Raw genomic sequence first — 22790 nt, 5'->3', positions numbered from 1 at the left:
GCTAACTAAACACTGAAAAGCTCTACAAAAGGCCAAGGAAAAACAACTGCACTGAACATACTGGTGCAGTTAACCAGTTCAAGGCCCTACATACAAATCTGCATGACACTGAAACAGGCTCTGGTTAGGGTTGTGTTCTTTCAGAATTACTTGATTCTGAGTTTTAATAACTAGTAACTGGTTTGATATGGTTAAAACACCACTTGTGTTGATAAAGAATAGAGAAACTTACCTTCCTTGCTATCATCCAGCATATCATTTAATCTACAACGTGCCTGTTTGAGCTCATTGTCTTGATGTCATCTTCATGCCTGCATGTTTCACTCTTTCTGGCACTACGCTGGTGTCTCACTCCCTCTCATTCACTCTTTTTCTAGCAGATTCCTGTTTGAACCATGGGCACTTACCATGTCCCATGTGTACATCTGGTTTCCTCAGCTGATTTGGACCTGATGATCTGAATTAGTAACTCAGTACATTTAAAATGTCCTTCAATCAGAAACTCCTCTATTTTTTTTTTTTTTTTCTGAAGGCATCACATAGATGGTTTACAATTGCACACAAAAAGGCAAAAGACTGTTGCTTCCTCAGTGTGATGGGAAATGTGTAGTGGTGCAAAATCTCTGACTATTGCCACTACCGCCTTTAGTTTAAGAATTTAGTTCCTATTAAGCCATATAGTGTCAGTTTATATTTACTAAAGCTTTAACTTTACCCCCCAAAAATAAACACACCTTTAAAACATACCTTACAGCTAGTCTCCTCTGACTTGGCGTCAGCAGCTCGTCCTTCAGTGCTAGTCCTTTAAACATAATGTAAAAAATAAAGTGGAAACTTGGCTTTAGAAAGAACAAAGCGTGAATTGTTCTGTCCTTTAGTGTGACTTGTTTTAAAAGACATTAAGAGACAAGACGTTATCCTTACTTAAGTTGATGTATTACATAGAGGAGTCAGAAAATCCTGGGCAGGACTAAGAAAAGATATAACAGTAAGGTAGGCATACTGGCTAGCATGATCAACTTTAACATGCAAATGTGTACAAGTCATCACAATGAACTTTTACGGGAAGGATATATATAGAAATCTGCTAAATCACAGCCAGTGACAACATTCAGTTTGTATCCTTAACCTTAAATAAGCAAAATCAAACAGAACATATTACAAAAAATTATTTTTGCAATAGAAACATCACGTTATGGAAGCACAAACAATATATCTTCCTAGTATGTAAAACACTCATGCCAAAACATACTTATCTGTGTTTGTACAGAGTGACAGACTCTGGAACAATGCACGTTTTTTTTCTGTTACTCTAGTTTTAAAAGGATGACATATAGACTCAAGTAAAAGCCCAGTTTCTCTGTATAAAAAATATAGGCATTTAGGACTTACTTCTCCTGGTTACTGGTAATTGGCGGAGATATAAAACTGAACAATAATAATTAACATATTTACAGTATAATGATGCACTGAGATCCACAGGGCTGCCATGTGTTAGTGAGGGGTTTAAGGGAATAAAACCCATTGTTTTCAGTCAGATTCTATCTACGGTCCTGTCTACGGTGTGTGCGTGTAAAAATCGCCACCACTGTCTTGAAGAAGAGCCGAGATGTCTTGAATTATTCCCTTCCCTGTTTATTTCTCAAACAAGTCTTAAATGTGAATAAGGGCTTGACACTGTAATCAATATGCTGCATATGTGGGTCTATCCAGCTTAATTATATTCAAATAATCATAAACAACACAGCTGTGGGACAATAACAGCTACATATGTTAGTGCCCTGTGCTGAGCCTTGTGCTCTCCTGTCCATTTCCTAGATCTGACTTGATAAGAATGCACTGCTTTCCCCATTTCACTCTCAACCAATCCTCCAACAGACTAGGAGTAGTAAGTCGCAAACTTTTTTTTTTGTGATGATGATGGAAAGGCAGAGCTGAACATTTGCTTGAATCTGTATATCGCCCCCCCCCCCCCCCCCCCCCCCCCCCTTTAACACCAAGTTAAGCCTAAAACATGTAACCTACAGAAATAAGAGATTAGCAAATTAGTTGTATCAGTCTTGTTTCTTAATGCATTACCAGTCTAAGATGGCTTCCAAACAAGGCTGATGCTGTCAGGTTTTATTGATCTTGGGTAGTGTTGACAAAATGTGTAGCCAGTATGCATTTGACCTCTTTAATGTTTCAATATAAAAAAGGTCAGGTTGAAAGCTGTGCCGCCACCGTTCACAGAAAACGTGTTGCCTCTGGGCTTATTGTACTGGTACCAGAACATTAGATTTAATCCTTCCGCTACAGCACTGCTAGAAATTGTTCCAATATGAATGATGATGTAATTGTGACGTTAGACGCCCATTTTAAACCTTTTTAAACAATCATTGGTTGCTTGCCAAATGATTGACATCTCCAAAAGGCTCCAATAACCAATCAGGGATGGTTTTATATACTTTCAAAATCAAAGTTAGATAGACAGAAAGCTAGGCGCTGAGCTTTATTTTTTTATGAGGAGATTTGGCGATCAAAAGTACCAGAAATCATACTAAATCGTCCAAAATGTTTATGAACCCAAAAATAAAATTAACAAAATATTAACTGTAGTAAAATATTCACAGGATAAACTTCAGGGAGGACTCTAAAATCAAAATGCATTTCACTAAAGCCCCAGGCCAATAGAGATGCCTTTTATTATGAGGTGCAGCAGTTCAGTATTTTAGGTTTCAGTTTCGATTACTGTATATTCCATGATTTTAAAGTGCAGCATTACCGGAGAGCACACGAAATTGCTTTACATAACCAAGAATGCCTACCGACCCGAAAGAAAAAATATTTGTGTTGACGAGTTGACAGATCTATCTGGTGGTGATCTTCTTCACACTACGCACCGGGCAAACAATCTGGTGTAAAATGAAAACCAGACACGGTGCTTATCAAATTATTACTGATCCTGCTTCCTGAGAGCTGCAGCTACCTCTCTTACTTTTACAGTTCTTAGGTATGAGACACTAAATTACAGTTACGGAGACATTTCTAAAGAAAAAATGTATTTGAGTACATTTTAAAACCTTTTTTTTTTTACATTCATAGAGTGACACATTATTCTCTCAATAATCTTCAGCCTCTCAGCTGTTTAGAAAGGTATAATACGCTATACTTTCAGTGGATATTTGTTCTGATCCACAAGCCGAAAGTCACGTTGTCAGTCAGACCTCAAACAGGTAAAATGTTCACTGCAGCTGAAGGGTTAATAGGGTGTTGTCACGAAAAATATATGGTAGGCAACAATAAACGTCCCTGTCAAACAGGCCTAGCTACAGAATACAACACATTAAATTGCACAGAACCAATTACTGCCAGCGGCTCTTTTTACGTGCGTCTCCATTTCATATCGAGGGGCTTGTATGTAGTTTTGTGGTATTTTATACATTTTTGCACATCATAAGGGACATTTGTTTAATATATGATCTGTTTTGAACAATTGATTCCAGGCTTTGATGTTTGATTTGTGTTGTGTCTCGAAACACCACCATTGTTCCTATCATAGTCTGACAAAAAACTGTGGGGTGCAGGCTACTTAATAAAACATGGACGCTTAGCAATTGAGAAATGGTGAGTGAAAGCACACATCATTTGAGATTAGTTTTATGACAGATTAGAAATGTACTTTTTGCATATTTGAAACCTTGTGCAAATGTGATAATAATCTTTAAAAGATGAGTAGTCATTTATCACATTCCGGTAAATTGAGCCATGTTAACAAATGACTCAAGATTTTACCATACAGGAACAGATTCCCATGATTTGAAACACTGCAAAGAGAATGGGAATTCTAACCTAGCTATATGAACACTCACATGTATGTTGTATGCGCATGTGAGTGTGTGTTTGTCATTGTTACAGAGGCAGCATGACAGAGAAGGCTTCAAACAAAGTATTTTCCCCAGACAAGCGGCAACAGTGTGTAACCTCAAACACATTCTTAATTATTTATACCTACAAGCAGATGGTCTTTATCCTTGAGATAATCTTTCCCATTGATTCTATTGACACCAATGGTACACCATTTGCCAGAATAACTTACTGCCTTAAAATAAAAACCATGAAAAAACCATGTGACCGGGAGTTCCTAGGGAATCACGAGCAAGCCCGGGTAGGGAGGGCTTAGGTCGGCAGGGTAAGCGACCCCTGTGGCCGATAAGCGACCCCTGTGGCCGATAGGGTGCCTGTGGTTCTGCAGTGGAGCCACCAGATCTGTGTTGTCTCTCCGGCACTATAGGTCTGGTGGCATCGCTGTGTATCCACAGTGCGAAATATGATCACGCAAGAGCACGTTTCGGAGGATGTGTGCTCCAGTTGCCGTTTTCCGAGTCGGCAGGGGGGTTGCGAGCGGTGAGCCGAGGATACAGATAATAATTGGGGAGAAAACCGGAGTAAGAAATTGGTGACTAAAAAAAAAAAAAAAACTAAAACACCACATATCAAGTACAACAGTTCTCTTGAAGTCATATGATGTAGTTTTTCAACATAAAACAACTCTCGAACATTTGTCCCTGATGAATGAACATGTCATTCGCTATATTGCCTAAGACATCTGACACAATAAGCACATAAAGGTCCATTTTCAAATGTCCCTAAAAAGCAACCTACAGTAAAACAGCTCCAGCAACTGGACCCGTTGTGGACTATCATGGCTATAAGATGCAACCACAATTGACAAAGTGATAGAAAATGATGTCAAAGTTGCCATTATGCAACTCCTTGACCCAGCATTGATTCAGTGTATGCAGTAGGCTTTCTCCGACACTAGAAAGCAGCTAAGAAATGTTTACTCCATTGATGAGCTCATAGATCTACATCCATAAAACATGTGGAAGTGCTCTGAACTGGAGATCAATCCTGCTTTAGTTCATTGTATGTGTATGAGAACATAAACGCACTGTAAAACAGCTAAGTGTCTATGCTTCTGTCTATTTAGTATGCAATGTATAACAATATGTTATAATATGTGATGCAGCTTGTAATTTAAGGATTGCATTTGTCTCCTCAGAGATTTCATTCTGCGATTGCCTGCTGTCCTCCCAGATTGTCTCTTAAAAATATGAGGTTTTGACCCAGAAAGTGCTATAAACATGGTTTGGTATTTGTTTAATTTTTTTTTTTTTATATATAAAAAGGTTACCAGTATATGCTAATTAAATTCTCATCTTCATGCATGGAATCCTGTAAATTGATCTATAGACTGTTAATTCTACCCTGTTAATGAAATGTTCATTTCTTGGTGTTTTTGTTTAATCTTGTGGTTTAATGTTTTGGAGATCATAGGGAATTATTCTATTACATTTGAACTCTGGATGCTGCATTATAAATCAATTGCATGCTTCTCAGCTAACAAAAGTGCTAGATTAGCAGATATTCTGCATTTATTGTGTTATTTGCCATGTTACAAGGTCTCATTTACTGTCAAGGATTGTTTTCAAGCCAATAAGAGGTCAAGAGGTCGAGCACAAAGAAGACTATGCAGTGACGTAATTCAAGCATTGAAAATTCTAAAAGGTATTGACAATGTCGACCCAAGGGCCTTTTTCAACTTGAAAAAAGAAACAAGGATCAGGGGTCACAAAAGGAGATTAGACAAAGGGGCAAAATAGGAGGCACTTTCTTACACAGAGAATCGTGAGGGTCTGGAACCAACTCCCCAGTAATGTTGTTGAAGCTGACACCCTGGGTTCCTTCAAGAAGCTGCTTGATGAGATTCTGGGATCAACAAGCTACTAACAACCAAACGAGCAAGATAGGCTGAATGGCCTCCTCTCGTTTGTAAACTTTCTTGTGTTCTTATGTTCTAAGATTTTTGGGTCCATCAAACCAATTCATTGTGTTCTCTTCATCACCTCAAATTCCAGTCTAAAATAGAAATACTATTATTCCCATGTGGCAAAAGCGGAATGACCTTTAACAAGTTAGTCACATTTTCAGCATCCATTCCAGTGCCTGGTTATTAAGTTTTGTATCTGATCAGACTACAATGTGTGTCAGGAAACCAGGGGTCCCCTGTACCATTAGCAGTGTGAAAGCAAGTTCTTCAGAGAGCAAACTGAGGGCACATCTCTACTGGCTTATAATAACACGTTTGTTATTAGTTTTTTATGAAATTGTTTTTTTGTGTTCGTAAAAAAAAAAAAAAAAAGGAAATAGAGGTAACCGATTCCCTTTTTGTGTCAATTCTATCCATAACAATATCCTACCTGAAGACAAGCTGTAATTGGCAGATCTTTTTAAAAGTTAATGTTTGCATTATTTGCCTTGCTATGACAGAAACAGAATCTTTGGATAATAATAATAATAATAATAATAATAATAATAATAATAACAGACTACTTAAGTGGCTGGTGGAATGTGTTATCCCTATCAAATTTACTTTTTTATATTTAATAAAAAGCATTAATGTTTGTATTAAAAGGCAGTATGAAAGAGCCAGTATCACACCCATAACAGTTATACCTGTAAGATATATTGGACCTGGCTGTGCTGATTCTTGTCTTTCTGGATCGCTTGAAATAACTTCCTGTACTTTTTCAGCATTTATGAACGGCATCTGGAAACTTAAATCTATCCCGAAGCTTGGCGGTGCGTTTCCATTTTTGGCTTCTGACCTGGAATTAGTGTTCATGCTATCCGGTCATGCAGCAGTAAGTGTACCGCGATACGTCAGCAGATGCATTGTTATTCTTACTCAAGTTCCTCTGAGCTATCCTTAAGAGACAGTAGCTTTTTAGGTTCCTAGGATACGGTCTGCCTGGCATCACGTGCAGCAGGGCTAACTAGGATGAATGAACTCAATGTAAGGTTTTACATTATTATTAAGATGCCATTAACATGTCATTTTTAAATGTGTGTAAAATGCCTGGCGGTTGTATTCAGTAAATTAAGCACCAAGACCACTATGGCTGTATGCAGAGGTCAGAACCAATGTTCGGTTATCACGCCTGTCCTTTTCCAAATCAGAAGCCTGGTCATTTCAAACTGTCATTCTGGCATTTTGTTTAAGTTATTTACTCACTGAGTAATTTTTTTTTTTGTCATGGTAACGTTACTAATGTCGGGCATGTTACTGAAAAAAGTAACTTATTACTCGTTTTTTCAGAAAAATAACAAATACAATACTCTTATTTATTACTTAATAAAAAGTAGAGCGTTATATATTACTTGTTACATTTATTTCTCTTATCTTGTCCTGCAAAACTGCTGAGAAGGCGAGTCCAACCTGGGGGAGCAGAGAAGCTCTGCGCACTAAAATCCAATAAATGAATGCCGATTTAAAAAAAAAAAAAAAAAAAAAAAAAAAACCCATCCCGCTGCTTAAAAGCTTTACACAGAAACAATGCACAGGCTTGACTATCGATAGTGTTCAAACGATACGATGCATCGCCTCAGCCTCAGTAAACTGTAATAATCACAAGACATGCGACTTTGTGCAAGTCATAAGGAGTGAAAAAATACATTTAAAAATAAAACTTAAGTTACAAGAAGACTTTTTATAAGAGAATAGCGAGCGTTAGCTGGGGAAAAAACTGACTGTGTACACAAAACACTGTTAGATAAATTAATGTAATAGATACACGTGTTTTGTAGATGCATATTTATGCATCAGTTATACTGTAGTATTTTTCATATGCATGCAAATCAAACTATTTAAACCTTTTATTCATAAATCTGAATAGTCCTTGTTGTATTTCATCAAAAGGAGCTCGGGTTACTGAAGAATGAGCTGTTCATGTACCTGGCGGGATCTCTGGTATGTCTATTAAACTCAAGCCAGTTAATCGTGGTTGTGCATTCGCCGTGTTCAGGGTTTTCATGTGTTCATGGAAAACAGCAGTTCCGTCTTTAGGGACTGTCGTAAGCAGAGTTGTTAGTGTTTCTGGTTCGATATCATTTGGTGCTGACTGGAAATACAATAGAGCAGTTCACATTTACAACTGAACTGAAATGTACTTTATTTTAAAAAACAAAAAGAAAAGACCACTAATGTAGGTGTACAACACAGAAAAGATAACGAGACAAGCTTGTTTATTTGTTTGCGGAAATTAATATTATTCAGATAAAAACTGTAAGGCGTTGTATTACCTCGTTATTGACAAAATATTATATACATATTTTTACTTAAGTAACGCGTTAACCCAACTATGAATGTTACTGTTGGAATAATAATACTAAAATAATAATAATAAAACGCATGTTTGAATTATTAAAATATCAACCAATTCTAAAAAAATATCTACTCTTTTTATTATTATTAGAGCTACAACATTATACCTCTTGCTTTGACGAATACATGTGTAGAGCAGACATTATCTTTTAGATTTTATTTTGCAAATATTTATCCATTATTCTTGACTGTGGTCTGGACCATGGGTCTTGAAAATGCACCACAACTAATTTGCAAATGTTTACAACAAACAGGATTAAGAAATTATATGACTGCTAGTCATTTTAGAAAAAAGCTAACTCGAGCGTCATTCTCCTGCACTGATAAGGTAGCAGTACTTGAATGACAGGTTACTTCTTCCGAGGGGAGCATGTAAATCTTGATTCGAGTTATCATTTGAAAACAAGGTTGCTAATATTTAAGAAGCACTTGATAGCTGGAATTTTAGTTCTGGGATTGAAAATGAAAATGCACAATGGATTTACTCTGGTAACCCAACAAGGAGACGGGTCTCTCTGAAAGGGGAAAACGAATAAACACAGCACAGAAAAGTACAACAATATGAAGTTTAAACTATAAAACTGGATCTGTAAGTAGAGTTGAGTGAAGTTTGAACATCCTAGGGAGATGATTCAAGCTCATATTTGAACATTTTACACAAATTAACTTTGTCACACTCTATTTCTTTTGCTATATAAAAACTACAGATACAAAGAAATTTTTTATATATTTATATTTTTGTATAAAAAAATATATAATATTATATATAAAGTTTTAAATTTTATAATCTTACAAAAAAAAAAGTTCTGGTGGGGGTTTGGATTTTTTGTTTTTGTTTTGTACTGCTGGCTCAAATAAGATTTTTAAACCACTTTAAAGACAGTGTGGTAGAAACAGTCACAAAATACTTGGCTGTGGAGTGGCATTATGTCAAAACGTACAAACCAGATTGTGTAAGATATTAAAAGCAGCAACCAATCTTCTTGGTTACAGCACATCACATGTTAACACATGCTCCAATGGGTAAACAACACACTACATTGAGAACACCCACAACACCTCATGTCTTCGTTTCACCTTGTTTGAAGCTTGTTTGCTGATGGAGAGTGTGCCTCTTCACAAAGCAACTTGATAAAGGCTCTCCCTCCCTGTCTTTTTCTTGAGTTCTGCTTGCAGGTGACTGGTGACTGATATGGTGTAGTGTCAGTAATGAAAAAAGTGTTACAGTCTTTTTGACAATTCTCTTATATGGTTTTTATCTCCACTGCTAATCTGTGCACATGTCTACGAAAGACATTTCAACTGCAAGCAGGTCTAGTTATAAGGGAAATATAACTTTAGTCAAAATGACAGATCAGTACACTCATTGAATACACAAATATGCATCAATGCCAATTTTTAATCACAGTTTTGTAGGAGTATGATACCCTGAAACTATTTAATAAGTTATCCTAGGGTAGCATTTCTGTAAAGTTTGGTAAAGATTCCTAAAAAAAAAAGAGATAGATTAAAAAATATTTCCCTATTATGTTTCTGAAAACCATTTGCAAGGGTTCAGCAGATGTGACAGACGAAAACCCCACTTGGTTTCCTCGTTATCAGAGGTTCTTTCAAATGGCACAGCGAGAGAAAGAACGGCTCGGATGTCATACTTGGACCAGAATCCCTGCGGTCTGGTCGCTACACCTGGTATCAGTAGCAGTACAGTAAATAACCCATAACATAGCAGCTGGGAAGATTGTGTTGGAAGCCAGCCTGAAACTGATAATGCAACGATGGGAAGAGACAGCAGAGTATAAGTGGGGAGACCATCTTTCTGCAATCACTGCACATCAACGTTTGAACCCCTACTGATTTTGAATGACCTTTTCTAGACCTATGTAAGTAATAGCACCTACGAATGAAACTGCATTACTTCCTGCTGGCAGCTCCACAAAGCTGATGTTTGCTGTTCTGTATCTGAAAGGAGATGTTTTCGTGTGGTACAGCTGCACAGTGTAAATCTAGCACAAAATATTACAATCTTAAAGATATTTTCAAAGTAAACTTTTATTTAAAGCATTGAACAAGAAAGAAAAAAAAACACACTATCTCTGCTAGGGCAGCTGGTTAGTTCATACTGACTTCGTAAAAGCTAGTTAGACATAGTGAACATGTGCTCCAGATTGTCCTTCGTTCTTAGTGTTTTATTTTTTTCAAATCTGCCTTACCATCGTGAATTTCAAATGCCAGACTTGTGATCTTCTGTGTAATTATCATCATTGGGCTACAAAAAGAAACAGAATATTCTTAATTCTATCTGCACACGAACAATGAAAACTAGTATAATGCAAATCAACGCACTTTTAAGTTTCAGCCATACAAGACAGAGATACCTACCTATACACTCCCCGAACAAGATGAACCATTCCATCTGCAAATTGACTTACTTTAAAAGTGAAACCAACAACAGTAATACATTTTGTAGTACGTATAATGCTGCAAAATCCAATGCATACTAATGGTACTGTGATACTCTCATGTAGAATATATCTATATATATATATATATCATATATTTCACTGGAGTTTTCAATGTAGTGAAGTTCTAGCAATCTCCTTCAGACTTCAGGTGTCTCTTTAACCCCAGTGTTTCAGTGACGTGATGCTATTGTACAATTAGTCAATGGAAAGATAAAATAAAAAAGCACAGATTTAACTGGCCCAGGGACTGTGGATGTGGCATTAAAAACTTACCTGGGTCCGAAAGCTTAATCTAACTGAAGAACAAGCTCTACTTTAGTAAGGTTAAGGTACAGAATGCCAACAGCTTGCACACTTAACTACAGTGTAAGAGCACGCAATAACTCACAAGCAAAGGCGCTGAACCCAGCCCGAATTAACTATGAAAGCTGTTGGCTTTGGACTTGAACAACCCGAATAACAAAAAACATTTAAAAAATTACGATTTATATTTCCGTCTATGCTCTCGGTACTGAGAACTCGACCAGAAATGTGACACGAGGCCAAATATTACATTTTAGTGTGAAGAGTCCTCTCCCCTCCTCCCTACCCCATGTTAACCATATCAGGGCAATGGGTGTCAAGAAAGATAAGTCTGATCCACATCCAGCAGCTGCTTTGGGCTCATGCTGTCATGCAGTAATGTCAAAGCACACCATGAAACGTCACATAGCAAACATACTGCAGCCATGCTCCCTGATCGAACACAGAATCAGCTAAAGACTTACCCGGTGAAGTCAGCTGAATACATTCCATAATCAAAGATGTAGACTCGGGTGACCTGGCAAAGACTGAGGTACCCCAGAGCAACCACAAAACAGTACCTGCGAACAATAAAGAAAAGCATTCTGTAAGTGATGGTAATTGGGTTATCCAGCAGTTACCTTTCCTACCGACCCTACTTAAAATAATGTACTCCCTTTCTGTTCGCTGTAGTGCCAACCCTCTCAGTCCTTGACGTTTTCTGGATAAATGTTCAAATGTTTGAAAAAAAAAAAAAAAAAAAAAAAAAAAATTACTCATTTGTCACAACCCCAAAAAAGCAACGCACATAGGAACAAACAATAATCTGCTCTGAGGCTGAATGGGGTGCTACAAAGCGAATGGTAAAATATATTTACAGCAGATTTTTCAATGTTACTTGAACTCTAAGCACGTTAAGTCTCATTAGGTGATAACCTACAGTTTTAACTAGTGTCCTTAAAGTTTAATTCATAACAATTTAAATTATATTTAATATTGTTACATTACAAATCAAATAATAGATAAATAAATAGGCCAATCCTTTAACACCTGCATTACAAAAAGACTCATTGAACAACAATTCCCAGGCAAACACACAATTACAGTTGGGCCTGTGCTTGGGTATAAGACCACCTAGTTGCTTGCACTTGGAGATGACAGAAAGAGACAGTGTATAGAGATGGACACATTCTTTTACATTTCATGCACTCTGGTGTGTAGTGATTATTAGTTCACGAAACAGAATTCAGCCACTTGGGGACCTGCACGTTCAGAGGGATTCTATGGTATTGCTGAGAAAACATTCATATCTGTAAATGTGACAGATAGGTCATCTTCATATACCAGATCATCATGGATGTCTTTAGCAACTTTCATTATAATTGGGCAAGCAATTCTTATTCAGCATGGGGAAAATAGTTTTATACTGACAGCTGCCTCTGTATATGCAAGTAATACATTTTAAAAAAAGCACAAAAGACACCAGTTAAAACAAACCCGTCTGGAACTTATTCACCGTTGAGTAATTCAATTACCTTGTAAACATCTGTTTTGTATGTATTCCTTGATTTGGTTTAAATTAAAAACATTACCAACTGGTTAAATCATTTTAATTAAAGAGTGGGTGTTTATAAAAGCTTGTGTTGTTTCCATGCAATGTCCATTTATTACTGTGCTCTCCAATCGCTCGCGCTTGTTTGTAGAAAAACTATCGAAGCTACTTCTGAAGTGGGCAGCTTATCATCCCAAACACATTTGATGGGCAGGGTAGCATTCAATGATAAGGGAAGCAGTGAAAACAGCAGAGGTAAGAACATTTTAAAACCTTAGCAACACCTTTAACAAAGAAGAGCGCCACTAAACAATTCTAATTTCAATTTAAAAGCTTTAACTAATACATAGTTTGTTTTAAAACAGTAAACAGTAAAAGTAAAACAAGATGAAATTCATGATTTAAAAAGTACACTGCCTGGTGACTTTTTTAGGGCCTGTACCCAATACCTGGTTGTGCCATTTGCCCACACTGACATGGCAGATGTGTGCAGTAACATCCTGAAAGAAGCTATCGCCATTAGGGTACAAGTGTAGCATTGTTGGGTGGACTTGATACACAACTATGCTGAAGCATGCTACGGCAGTGTGACAGGATAGCGTCACAGCCCAAGATTCAGAGACTCAGAGACAGAAGGTGCAGTTTAAAACTGCACATTTATTAAACAAAAAGACAAAAACACTATTGCCTTGCTTCTGCCTTGCTACAGGCAGCTTTATAGTACTGTAGAGACCCCGTCACATCACTTGATCAACCTATTGTTCATCTGTAATTCAGGGTGATAAGAAATCCAACCTAGAAATGTCTCAGTATAGTGGCCCTGCAGTTCATATGTCAATATGTGTAGATATGATATACATAACAAAATAGATATAACATTAGCCTAGTAAATACACAAGTCATACCTACATAGCAAACGGGAGTGCATCTATGGAATTGTATTATTTTACTTAAAACCCCCTGTAGCAGTACAGTAATAATCACTGCCAGTTGGATGTTCACCTCATATATAAAGATATACAATCACTATGCATATACTCTTCAACATAATCCAGTTACAGGATTATCAGGCTGTCCAATATAAAGGCTATCTTATCTCACATATTAAATTCAGGGCTACCATTAAACAGATATATCATTGATCTACCTTTTTCATTAAAAACTAGCCTAGACCCTTAAATAAACTAGTGTCAATGTGTGCACAGCTGGGTTTGTTGACCAGAAAGTCTCGTTATCAATTCCTTTGTTCAAAAGGCTTCACTTAAGCATCTACAGAAACTAAAATGAATGGCATTGAAACTAACTGCAGTGTTTAACTTTGGGCAGAATAGGCTGCTTATTGTAAAGCCCCTACAGTATAGGCACCAGGCAGTGACAGGGCTCTTCTCTCTCGGGTAGAGAGCGGGTCAGGCTGGTACTAAAGGCCACCACATTAATTCACAATTTACTGTACGGCAGTTAGGCAGGACTTGCAGTACCAAATGTGGGTGTTTTTTTTAAAGTCATTATAAAAGACACGAGTTGTTTCCATCATGCCTCTACTACAATTATTTTTGAAGATTCCTTGAGAAGGAACAAAAGATTAACTTTAAAAAGCAGTAACTCGATTCTCCGAACAAAACAGACTTCACGAACATCTCCCAGTTGAGTACTACCTTACCTGTCACACGGACAGAAATATTCTGGCCAGAAGGGCAGTACTGCGACAGGTTACTAGTAATTGATGTTCCTGCGAAGTTAGACCCTGCTTTTATGTTCTGTTATTGGCCTGAGCATATAATATCAAGCAGCAGGGATAGCTAAATAGTGGCAAAGGAGTGTCCGTTCTTCCAGCTGGCTTTGAGAGTAGAAAGGAGCCGCTACCTTGCCCTATAGACCTGTGTAGATAAAGTAATTAGGACCACTCCGAATCAGTCAAATATATGTTTGTACTTAAACACTGAAAAGGTTTCCTTAAACCTTGGTAAGCGTTTCCATCTGGTCCCCTAAGATAACAGTGCAAAAGCATGTAATTATTAAATTATTTTAACTTGAATTTAAAAATCCAGTCCAACCCAGCTTTATTGACTTCTGGATATGTTGCTTCATTTGCTTGGTGTCTCTCACCCACGGCTGGGAGTATTATTAAAGGTAATTAAAGAACTGTTACACACAGTTTATTAATGCCCTGACTTCAGCTTTTTATAGAACATTTAAATTTCTTTGTCACAACATTACCAATCTCACCTCAGACCACAAAGCTACATTAACAGACTGTATGTCCACCAAAAATGATATTCAAATCCAGTAGCATTATGTAAAATTAAGCAATAGGCTGAGAAATTTGCTGCATCATTCTAGCTGAAGCAAATGTCAAGAACACAAACTTCTCAGCCAGAAAGAGACCCATCCAAGCCTATCTGGCAACAACATGTAGTGCACCCAACCCAACATGAATAATGCAAATACCAGGGCGTAGCGTTAGCCAAAGTGTAAACACCTACTCAAAGCTCAACAAACATCATAAAAAGAGAGAACTGTCAAATCATATCTGGAACAATCCACATTCAGAAACATTAAACAGCATTCAGGTAAAAGAAGCAAACAGGCAGATCAATAACCCCCAGAAAATAAACACCGGCAAACTGAACAATTGAACCATCACACGGGCAACAATAAATATCTCTGTTAACAGTCAGACCACTACTACAGAAGGTCATGCTGAATTAACAGCTTGCTTGCTTTATTTAACGACACAAAATCTAACATTTCTTTTTCCTAAAGATAGCAATGGTTTTTAAATCAACTTCGGTATCATTATCATATTTTTTTGCTTCTGTTTTATTTCTTCAACAATTGCAATCAATTATTCGACCCTTTTGTTGCTACCCAATTTGAAACATACAATTCAGTATTGCCTCCTGATTAGGAGGAAGAAGGTTGGCGGGTGCTGTCAAGCAAATTGTCCACCGAACCCAAGCAAGACTTGTCTGACCCCTGGAGTCAAGGGCCCAGCCTGGCTCATCTCCAGCTGACCTTGTTGGGCGTCAGTACCTTAGGGGTTGCTGAAGTGTGAGGAGGTGAGTTATCCCCACTCGACTCTCCTCCTGAACCCACAATTACTGTATGTTTAACCCAGATGAATACAAAGTGAAAGAAGACTACAACGTTGCTCATACCAAGACAGAACCTCACTGCATTCAAAACAGAAAACTAGGAGTTAATTTAGACGATCAAAACCACTAGTGGTTGCATGGCAACGTCTGACAAAGAAAATGTAAGACTTGTACAGACATCAGGCCGTCTCATGCACTGATGGCGTTAGTTTTTCAACATACAGTATAAGCTTTATCCTATGGTGAATACATTTCACTCTACTGACTCACGCAGCTATATGAAGCAGCATGAAAGAAGCAGTGAAAAAGCCGAGTTAAATGACCTTGCTCTTACTGTATCTAGCCAATGTTTGGGACAACTAAATGTCTTCTCTATTATATATGAGGAATGGCTCCCGTCTTTATTAGAATTATTAAAGAACGGGGGTGGGGGGGGGGGGGGGGGGGGGGGGGGGGGTTTAGGAAAGAGTTCTCAACTAGCGAACGAGTCTGCTGCTGAATTCTATATTAATAATAAAATATAATAACAACAGGCTGTGAATTATACATGCAATCACATTTCTATGGGCACGCTAAGTGAGAAATCTGTCATTTTCTGTGTGCACGGAGATCTGGATGCCTGAAACTCATACCAGACAAAGGGCCTAATTCAAAACAAACAGGAGGCAAAACTACATTTTTAGATTATTTCTTCTACTGATTCTGATTTCTCGGTTCATTGTGTTTTTACTGTTTTTATACTAGACTACTGAAACTGTATTCATTTATATTTTTATAATTTGTATGGCTGCTGACACCAAATTAATCAGAATGTAGGATAACACTGGCTAGGAAAACATATTTTATATAAAATGCACCGTGTATTTTGCAGCAGCTGGAGAGGGCTGTCTTAAGCATTGTACATGAGTGCTGACTTGAACCACACCTGTCAGTGAATGCATGCAGCTCTGTGGGCGAGAGTGTATTCACACTGTATTTCAGTCTGTCGCTATGCATGTGTGAAATTGCTTTTTAACAGCATAGACAAAAACGTCATAACCCCATGTACCGCCTGACCAAGCTAATAAAAAAAAATAATGACAAAACAAAAAAAATAAACTAAGACACTGAAGTATTGGATTGTGGTGTCAGTTACCAGCCACTGAGAACATGGGGCTCAGGAATGCTTTAAAACTAAGCACAGCAAAGCAGCGAAAGCTGGCAGGACCAGAAGCCCCAGGTGAAGCAAGATCCTGGGACTCTGTGACTGTCCAGTGAGGCAGCTCTAAAATCAGGAGTGCTGCTGACATAGGAGATGCTGAGGGATCTGCAACAGTACACCGAATTGCTGCTCATGGTGGCTAGGAAATTACTGACAGGAAAAGATTCTCTCAGTCCATCTGTCTAACTGTGGCACTGTTTTATTGCATCACAGCAGACTCTGACCTACCCCTCACCTTCCCAGCAAGCCAGCACTCTGGGCTTTTAATTGTGACTCATGTATCAGGCTGTCAGGACCCCAGCCCTGAGCAATCAAGCAGCCGGCACCCATTCGACAGGACAGGACAGGACAGGACAGGACAGGACAGGACAGGACTCGCATTCCCAGCATTCTGGAGATATCTGGGGCAAACACATACATGACATCGGAACACGCACGCACGCACACACACACACACACACACACACACACACACACACACACAGACATACTGTATGGAATTACAGAGAAAAGAACCCTTGCTCAATCTGGAATGTGCATATTTACAACATGCTATCCATTTACCTATTTACAAACATTACACTGCTGGTGTATATTCTACACACCTGTTAAATAAAAAGACACTGAATCTAACAATCGTGACTGTTGGCTGCTGCTGCTTCCCTTTAGCAACCCCCTTTATCAATGTGCATTAATCCTGAAATACAAGCAGCCATTTATAGTCCTGGGGCAGTGTTACACAGCAATGGCCCCTTGCCATCAGACTCGGCTGTTGCTGCTTAAGGAAAGCTTACATCAGTGCACATACCCTGCAGTTTAAAATACATATCCCAGAAAATTAACCAGTTACAGCCCAAGTCTAACTTCATTCAGAAAGAGACCAGCATGCACGCTCTATAATTGTGAGGTAAGGGTTTGGTTTATTCTTGTCTTGACTGGATGTGGATGGGAGGACTACGGAGAACTATTTGCTAACTACATGACTAGCCTTGCCTGATATTTTTATATTTTTTGGAGGACTGCACACGTATTTAGGGGCAAGACTACTTTTTAAAAGATAAATAATAAAAAACAAACAAAAAAACCTACTTTGAACAATTGATCTGCTTCATATTTGAATATTTCTTCATGTTAATCTTATACAGTTGCAATTGTTTAATTGAGGGAATGCCAACCAGAGTAGGCGATTGTTACTCTGTAACCCTTGCCTCTGAAGCTTGTATTAATGCTTCGTTGAAAATCATTATAAAAACAGTTTAAGCTTTCATGTCTTTAAATCAGCTACAGTTCGAACCCTTATTCGTTGCTAGCTGTCTGTTTAAAGCAATTCCAATATTCCTGTTTCTGGCAGGGCACGAGTGAGCCCAACAGACAAGCTCCAGCCAATACAACTAATTAGCTCCGCTACACCAACGCCATTTTACAGGAAACATCAATAGAGCTGATATTTTCGCAATGGGTGTGGGCGCAGCAGAACGTAGAAAACAATGTGCCTTTGTACTTGCTTTCCCAGTTTACCTAATTTTAATAAAATATAACAAAAACAAAATTGGCAAGAAAAAAAAAGTGCCATTAGCCATGACCCATGGGCCAATTGTAATCCTGCTGCTGTTAAGTTTCAGGCTAATGTCTAGAAATTAATTACAGTTTAAATTCAATTATGTGAGGTCATCAATAAATCCACAAGACTTGGCAGCCATGCACACAAAGTACAGTTTGCTCCTTTTTCTTAGGACTGTTGGGATAAGGTGCAATCTTTTCTACTGGACAGTACTGCTAATAATTCACTGTGGCTGGGCTCGAAACGAGGCTCCGTGCAGGAATCTTGAACTGGCACATTATCAAGATCAGCCAAGCTTTCGGCTTTATGAAGAACTAGGCAGGACAGAAGCCAATAGGCAGTGAGAAGATGCGGAACTAAGGGAGCAGGACGCAAGCAGGAAAAGAGAAAAGAAAACAGAGATCTGAAAAGTTAAACTGCACTGCACGCACACAGTTTGGTTTAATTTGTGAAAACTATAATGTTTCTAGCTTTAAAGCCTGCTCGAGTAGGACAGCTGGCATAGAAATAGTACATTTACTGATATTTGCAATTTAATATCTGTATGTGTGTGGACCTCCCTCTGACGTCAACATAGCATAACCTACATGAAACCTATATGTTAATATACCATAGCGGACGGACAGTTACGGGTAATTAAAACAAATAAAAATAACCCTTTATTTCATTGTCAGATCAGGGGAGAGATTTAATTTATCCAATCACTGATTTAATCTGTGCAAAATAAAGCAGGAGGAACTACCTGATCAAACCCTGTTTACCCAAGTTTATTTTTAGTAAAACTGTAAGACAAACATTCAGCAGCTGATACCAAGAAACTCAAAAGACTGTGAAGATGTGAAAAACATTCACTTGTGAAATCAGTTTTTAAGAGATTTATTAAGAACCTTCAACACAATGCTTGGTGGATTAAAAAAACAAAAACAAAAACAAAAAAATACTAAGGCGGCCAGATATATTTAGGGATGGAGACCTGGACTTTGTTTAATCTGTCTCTCCTGTCCTGCTATGACCGTCTCTCACATCCTGGTTCTTCTCACCACCGCTGCTGCTCCCCTAATCCCTCTAACCTTACCCCTCTGCCCCCTCCCACTCTCTCCATTCCCGCACTCTCTCTGGTGCCCTCTGGAACTGTCACTCTTCTGCTAAAAAAAAGCTGATTTCATCTCTGCCTTTGCCTCCCAACTCTCTTTTGATTTCCTTGCTCTCACTAAAACTTGGCTCTCTCCTGATAACACTGTAACTCCTGCTGCCCTGTCCTCTCTCCACATCCTGTCCCATACTTCGCGTCTCACTGGACAGGGAGGTGAGACTGGTCTTCTCCTCTCTCCCTCCTTACTCTTTTCTGTCCCCTCTGACCTCTCCTCACTCTCTGTTAACCCCTTTGAATTTCACGCTCTCCAACTAACCTCTCCCTGTCAACTTCTGCTAATTGTACTGTACCGTCTCCCTGGACCTCTCAATCACTTTCTCAATGAACTCAACTATCTCCTCTCCTCCCTGTCTACCTCATCTGTCCTGTTAGGGGATTTCAATATCCATCTCTCCAAATACACCCACCCAGTTTGCTGGATTCCTTCCTCTCCCTTCACTCCTTCAACTTATCTCTCTCCATCCCCTCCTACTCACAAAGCTGGCCATCACCTGGACGTCACCTTCTCCAGGGCCCGCTGCCCCTACACCCTCTTGTGACCCCTCTGGACCTCCGATCACTATTTCATCTCTTTTTTTTCTGTCTCTCCCTACTCCGCCTACCCCCACTGTCACCTTCCGCCATAACCTCCCCTCCTCTGTGCTTGCCCCAACCGCTCTCACCTCCCTCCTATCGACTCCTCCCAACTCTCCGTAGAATCTGCTACCTCCACCCTCTTCTCCTCCCTCAACTCCCTCTGTCCCCTCACCTCCCGACCTGCCCGCCCCTCCTCTCCCCTCCCCAACCCTGGCTCTCCTCTGTGCTCCACTCAGCAAGAACCAAAGTGCGCTCTGCTGAAAAGAAATGGAAGAAAACCAAACTCCCTGCTGCCCTAGACCTCTACCACTCCCTCTTCTCCTACTTCTCCTCTACTCTCTCCTCTGCTAAACACAACAACTCCAAGAAACTATTCTCTATCTTCTCCTCCCTCCTCAACCCTCCCACTTCTCCTCCCTCCTCTATCTCCTCTGATGACATTGCCTTTCTTTTCCTCTAAAATCTCCGATATTTGCAAACTCTTTAACACCTCTCCCTCTCCCACCACCTCCTGCTCCAACCCCAACATCCTGTGTCACCCTCCTTCTCTCCCCTCCCAGACTCTGACCCCACTACCGTCCTGTCTTCCTCTTATCCCTCCTCTCTAAAACCCTTGTGCGGGCAGTACACCGCCAGCTCTCTGCTTTCCTGTCTAACCACTCTCTGCTTGACCCTCTCCAATCTGCTCTTCTGTCTGTCACTAACTCATTAAATTCTGCCTGTACTGCCTCTCTCTCTCCTCTGTCCTAATTCTCCTCGATCTCTCTGCTGCCTTTGACACTGTCAATCACTCTATTCTCCTATCCCCTCTCACTGCCCTGGGAATCTCTAGCACTGCTCTGACCTGGTTCTCCTCCTACCTCTCCAACCGCACCAACCAGGTAACCTGGAGCGGCTCAACCTCTGACCCTACCTTCCCCTCCCGTATCTCTACTGGTCTGTCTGCTATCTCTTCCTGGATGCACTCGCATCACCTCAAACTCAACAACTCGAAATCTGACCTCCTTCTTCCCCTCCTCATCTTTCCCCTCCTTTGATCTCTCTGTCTCCATTCCTCTGGAATCTACCATGCTCTCTCCCTCCTCTTCAGCCAAGAACCTCGGAGTAACCCTGGACCCCTGCCTCTCCTACTCCTAGCACAGCTCCACTCTAGCATGCACCTGCTGATTCTTCCTGAGCAACATACGAAACTCAGCTCTTCCCTTCTGGACAATACAGCACTCTGCCTTTAATGCATTTTACCTTGCTATCTGCTCCCTGTTTTACTGTATTTAATCCTGCACTTACCCCAATCTGTAGTATTTTGTATTTCACTTGCACTCTTATCTAACCCTGACGTATCTATTAACGCTGTTATCTGCTCCTGAACTGCCCCAGTATCAAATTGTACTGTGTTTTGTATTAGCTCTTATTAGGACTGAAGTCATTTTATTTTGTATCTTGCTCTTAATTGTACTGTAATTCTTGATATGTATTTTTTGTATTCAACTGTAAGTCGCCCTGGGTAAGGGTGTCTGCTAAGAAATAAATAATAATAATAATAATAATAATAATAATAATCATACCTAGCATAGTGGCACTACCTGTTAGAGAATGCAGTCCTTTACATTTAATACAGCATGTGGGGATTGAAAATTAACCGAATTTCAGATATACCAATAATGTCCTTATTCTTTAGTGCCCAAAATTAGTATGGCTTATTGCTCAACAGTATATTAGTTTTACTACCTCTAATCAGTTTGTATGACTACAAGTTTGATACTCATGACACATTGCTACTGTTAACGACACCACTGTGTAGTGAATTGACTCATTGTGTTGAATATATCAGCTCATTTGTATCTACTTTTTTAAATGTATAGGTTTTGTATTCATTAATAGAGCTATGGTTCCTTGGTCTCAACTACGTCTGTGGATTGGTGACCACTAGCCTGTCATGCACCCCGAAGTCCTTAGTTGCCAATATACTTTTACAGGACACTGCATTTGGTTCTTTTGCCTCTACAGCCACTGGAACTCAAGTCCCTACCCACAGAAATGTATGAATGCCACTCAACTGCAAGCTCAAAAGTGACTATTTTATCCATTTGGCCCGTGCCTGCTACAACATGCATTGCCTCTGGATATTTGTTCAGTCATATCAATTCAAACTGAACAGAACTGCACTGCACTGATTATTTGCTTTACCTTGAAAGAACTTGTTAAAATAAAAACAGCCTGTTTTCACATGAGAAGTTGCCAAAAGTTTTTGAGTACAAGCTTCAGTACTGGGTAGATAATAGTCTTTCGATTCACCAACTCACTGCACTCTTTTCCACGCATCCGGCATTTCCTTCCTTAGTATTTCCTTACTTGGGATTTATGTTTGCTTTTACCATCATGTTTCATTAATGTTCTGGGGTAGAAATCTATACAGCTATGTTACACAACAATCTATTTGTTGCACAGAATAAAGATAGAATCACTGCCTTGGTCACGAGTCCCACCCAGGCCTGGAAAAAAAAACTCAAATTCCAACTCTCAATAGAGCTTTGAGTATCCTGAATTAATTGCAAGAAGCCACTGCCACAGCAGACACTAGACAGAGATCAAGACAGTAACACCTCCTGCAAAAAACAGTACTTTAACACTATCCAAGCAAGCTGCAAGACCTTGTGCAAGCAAATGTGTGTCACCTTCTGGCACGTTACAACAATCACATA

The 22790-nt window shown here is 39.2% G+C and overlaps 1 protein-coding gene across 3 annotated transcripts in view; it reads right to left on the bottom strand.

Annotated features, from left to right (window-relative positions):
• mboat2b (membrane bound O-acyltransferase domain containing 2b) overlaps positions 1-22790 on the bottom strand; it is an 89881-nt gene that overhangs the window by 18824 nt on the left and 48267 nt on the right. For all 3 annotated transcript variants that reach the window (XM_041253585.1, XM_041253584.1, XM_041253586.1), the window contains 3 exons: positions 11436-11531; positions 10417-10472; positions 748-802 (listed from right to left, as the gene is read on the bottom strand). In XM_041253585.1, coding sequence (XP_041109519.1) covers positions 748-802; positions 10417-10472; positions 11436-11531 — 207 coding nt within the window. The remainder of the gene's footprint in view (positions 1-747; positions 803-10416; positions 10473-11435; positions 11532-22790) is intronic.

The sequence above is a fragment of the Polyodon spathula genome, chromosome 6 (assembly GCF_017654505.1).
Source record: "Polyodon spathula isolate WHYD16114869_AA chromosome 6, ASM1765450v1, whole genome shotgun sequence".
NCBI lineage: Eukaryota > Metazoa > Chordata > Actinopteri > Acipenseriformes > Polyodontidae > Polyodon > Polyodon spathula.
This window is presented reverse-complemented; position numbering and strand designations above follow the sequence as displayed.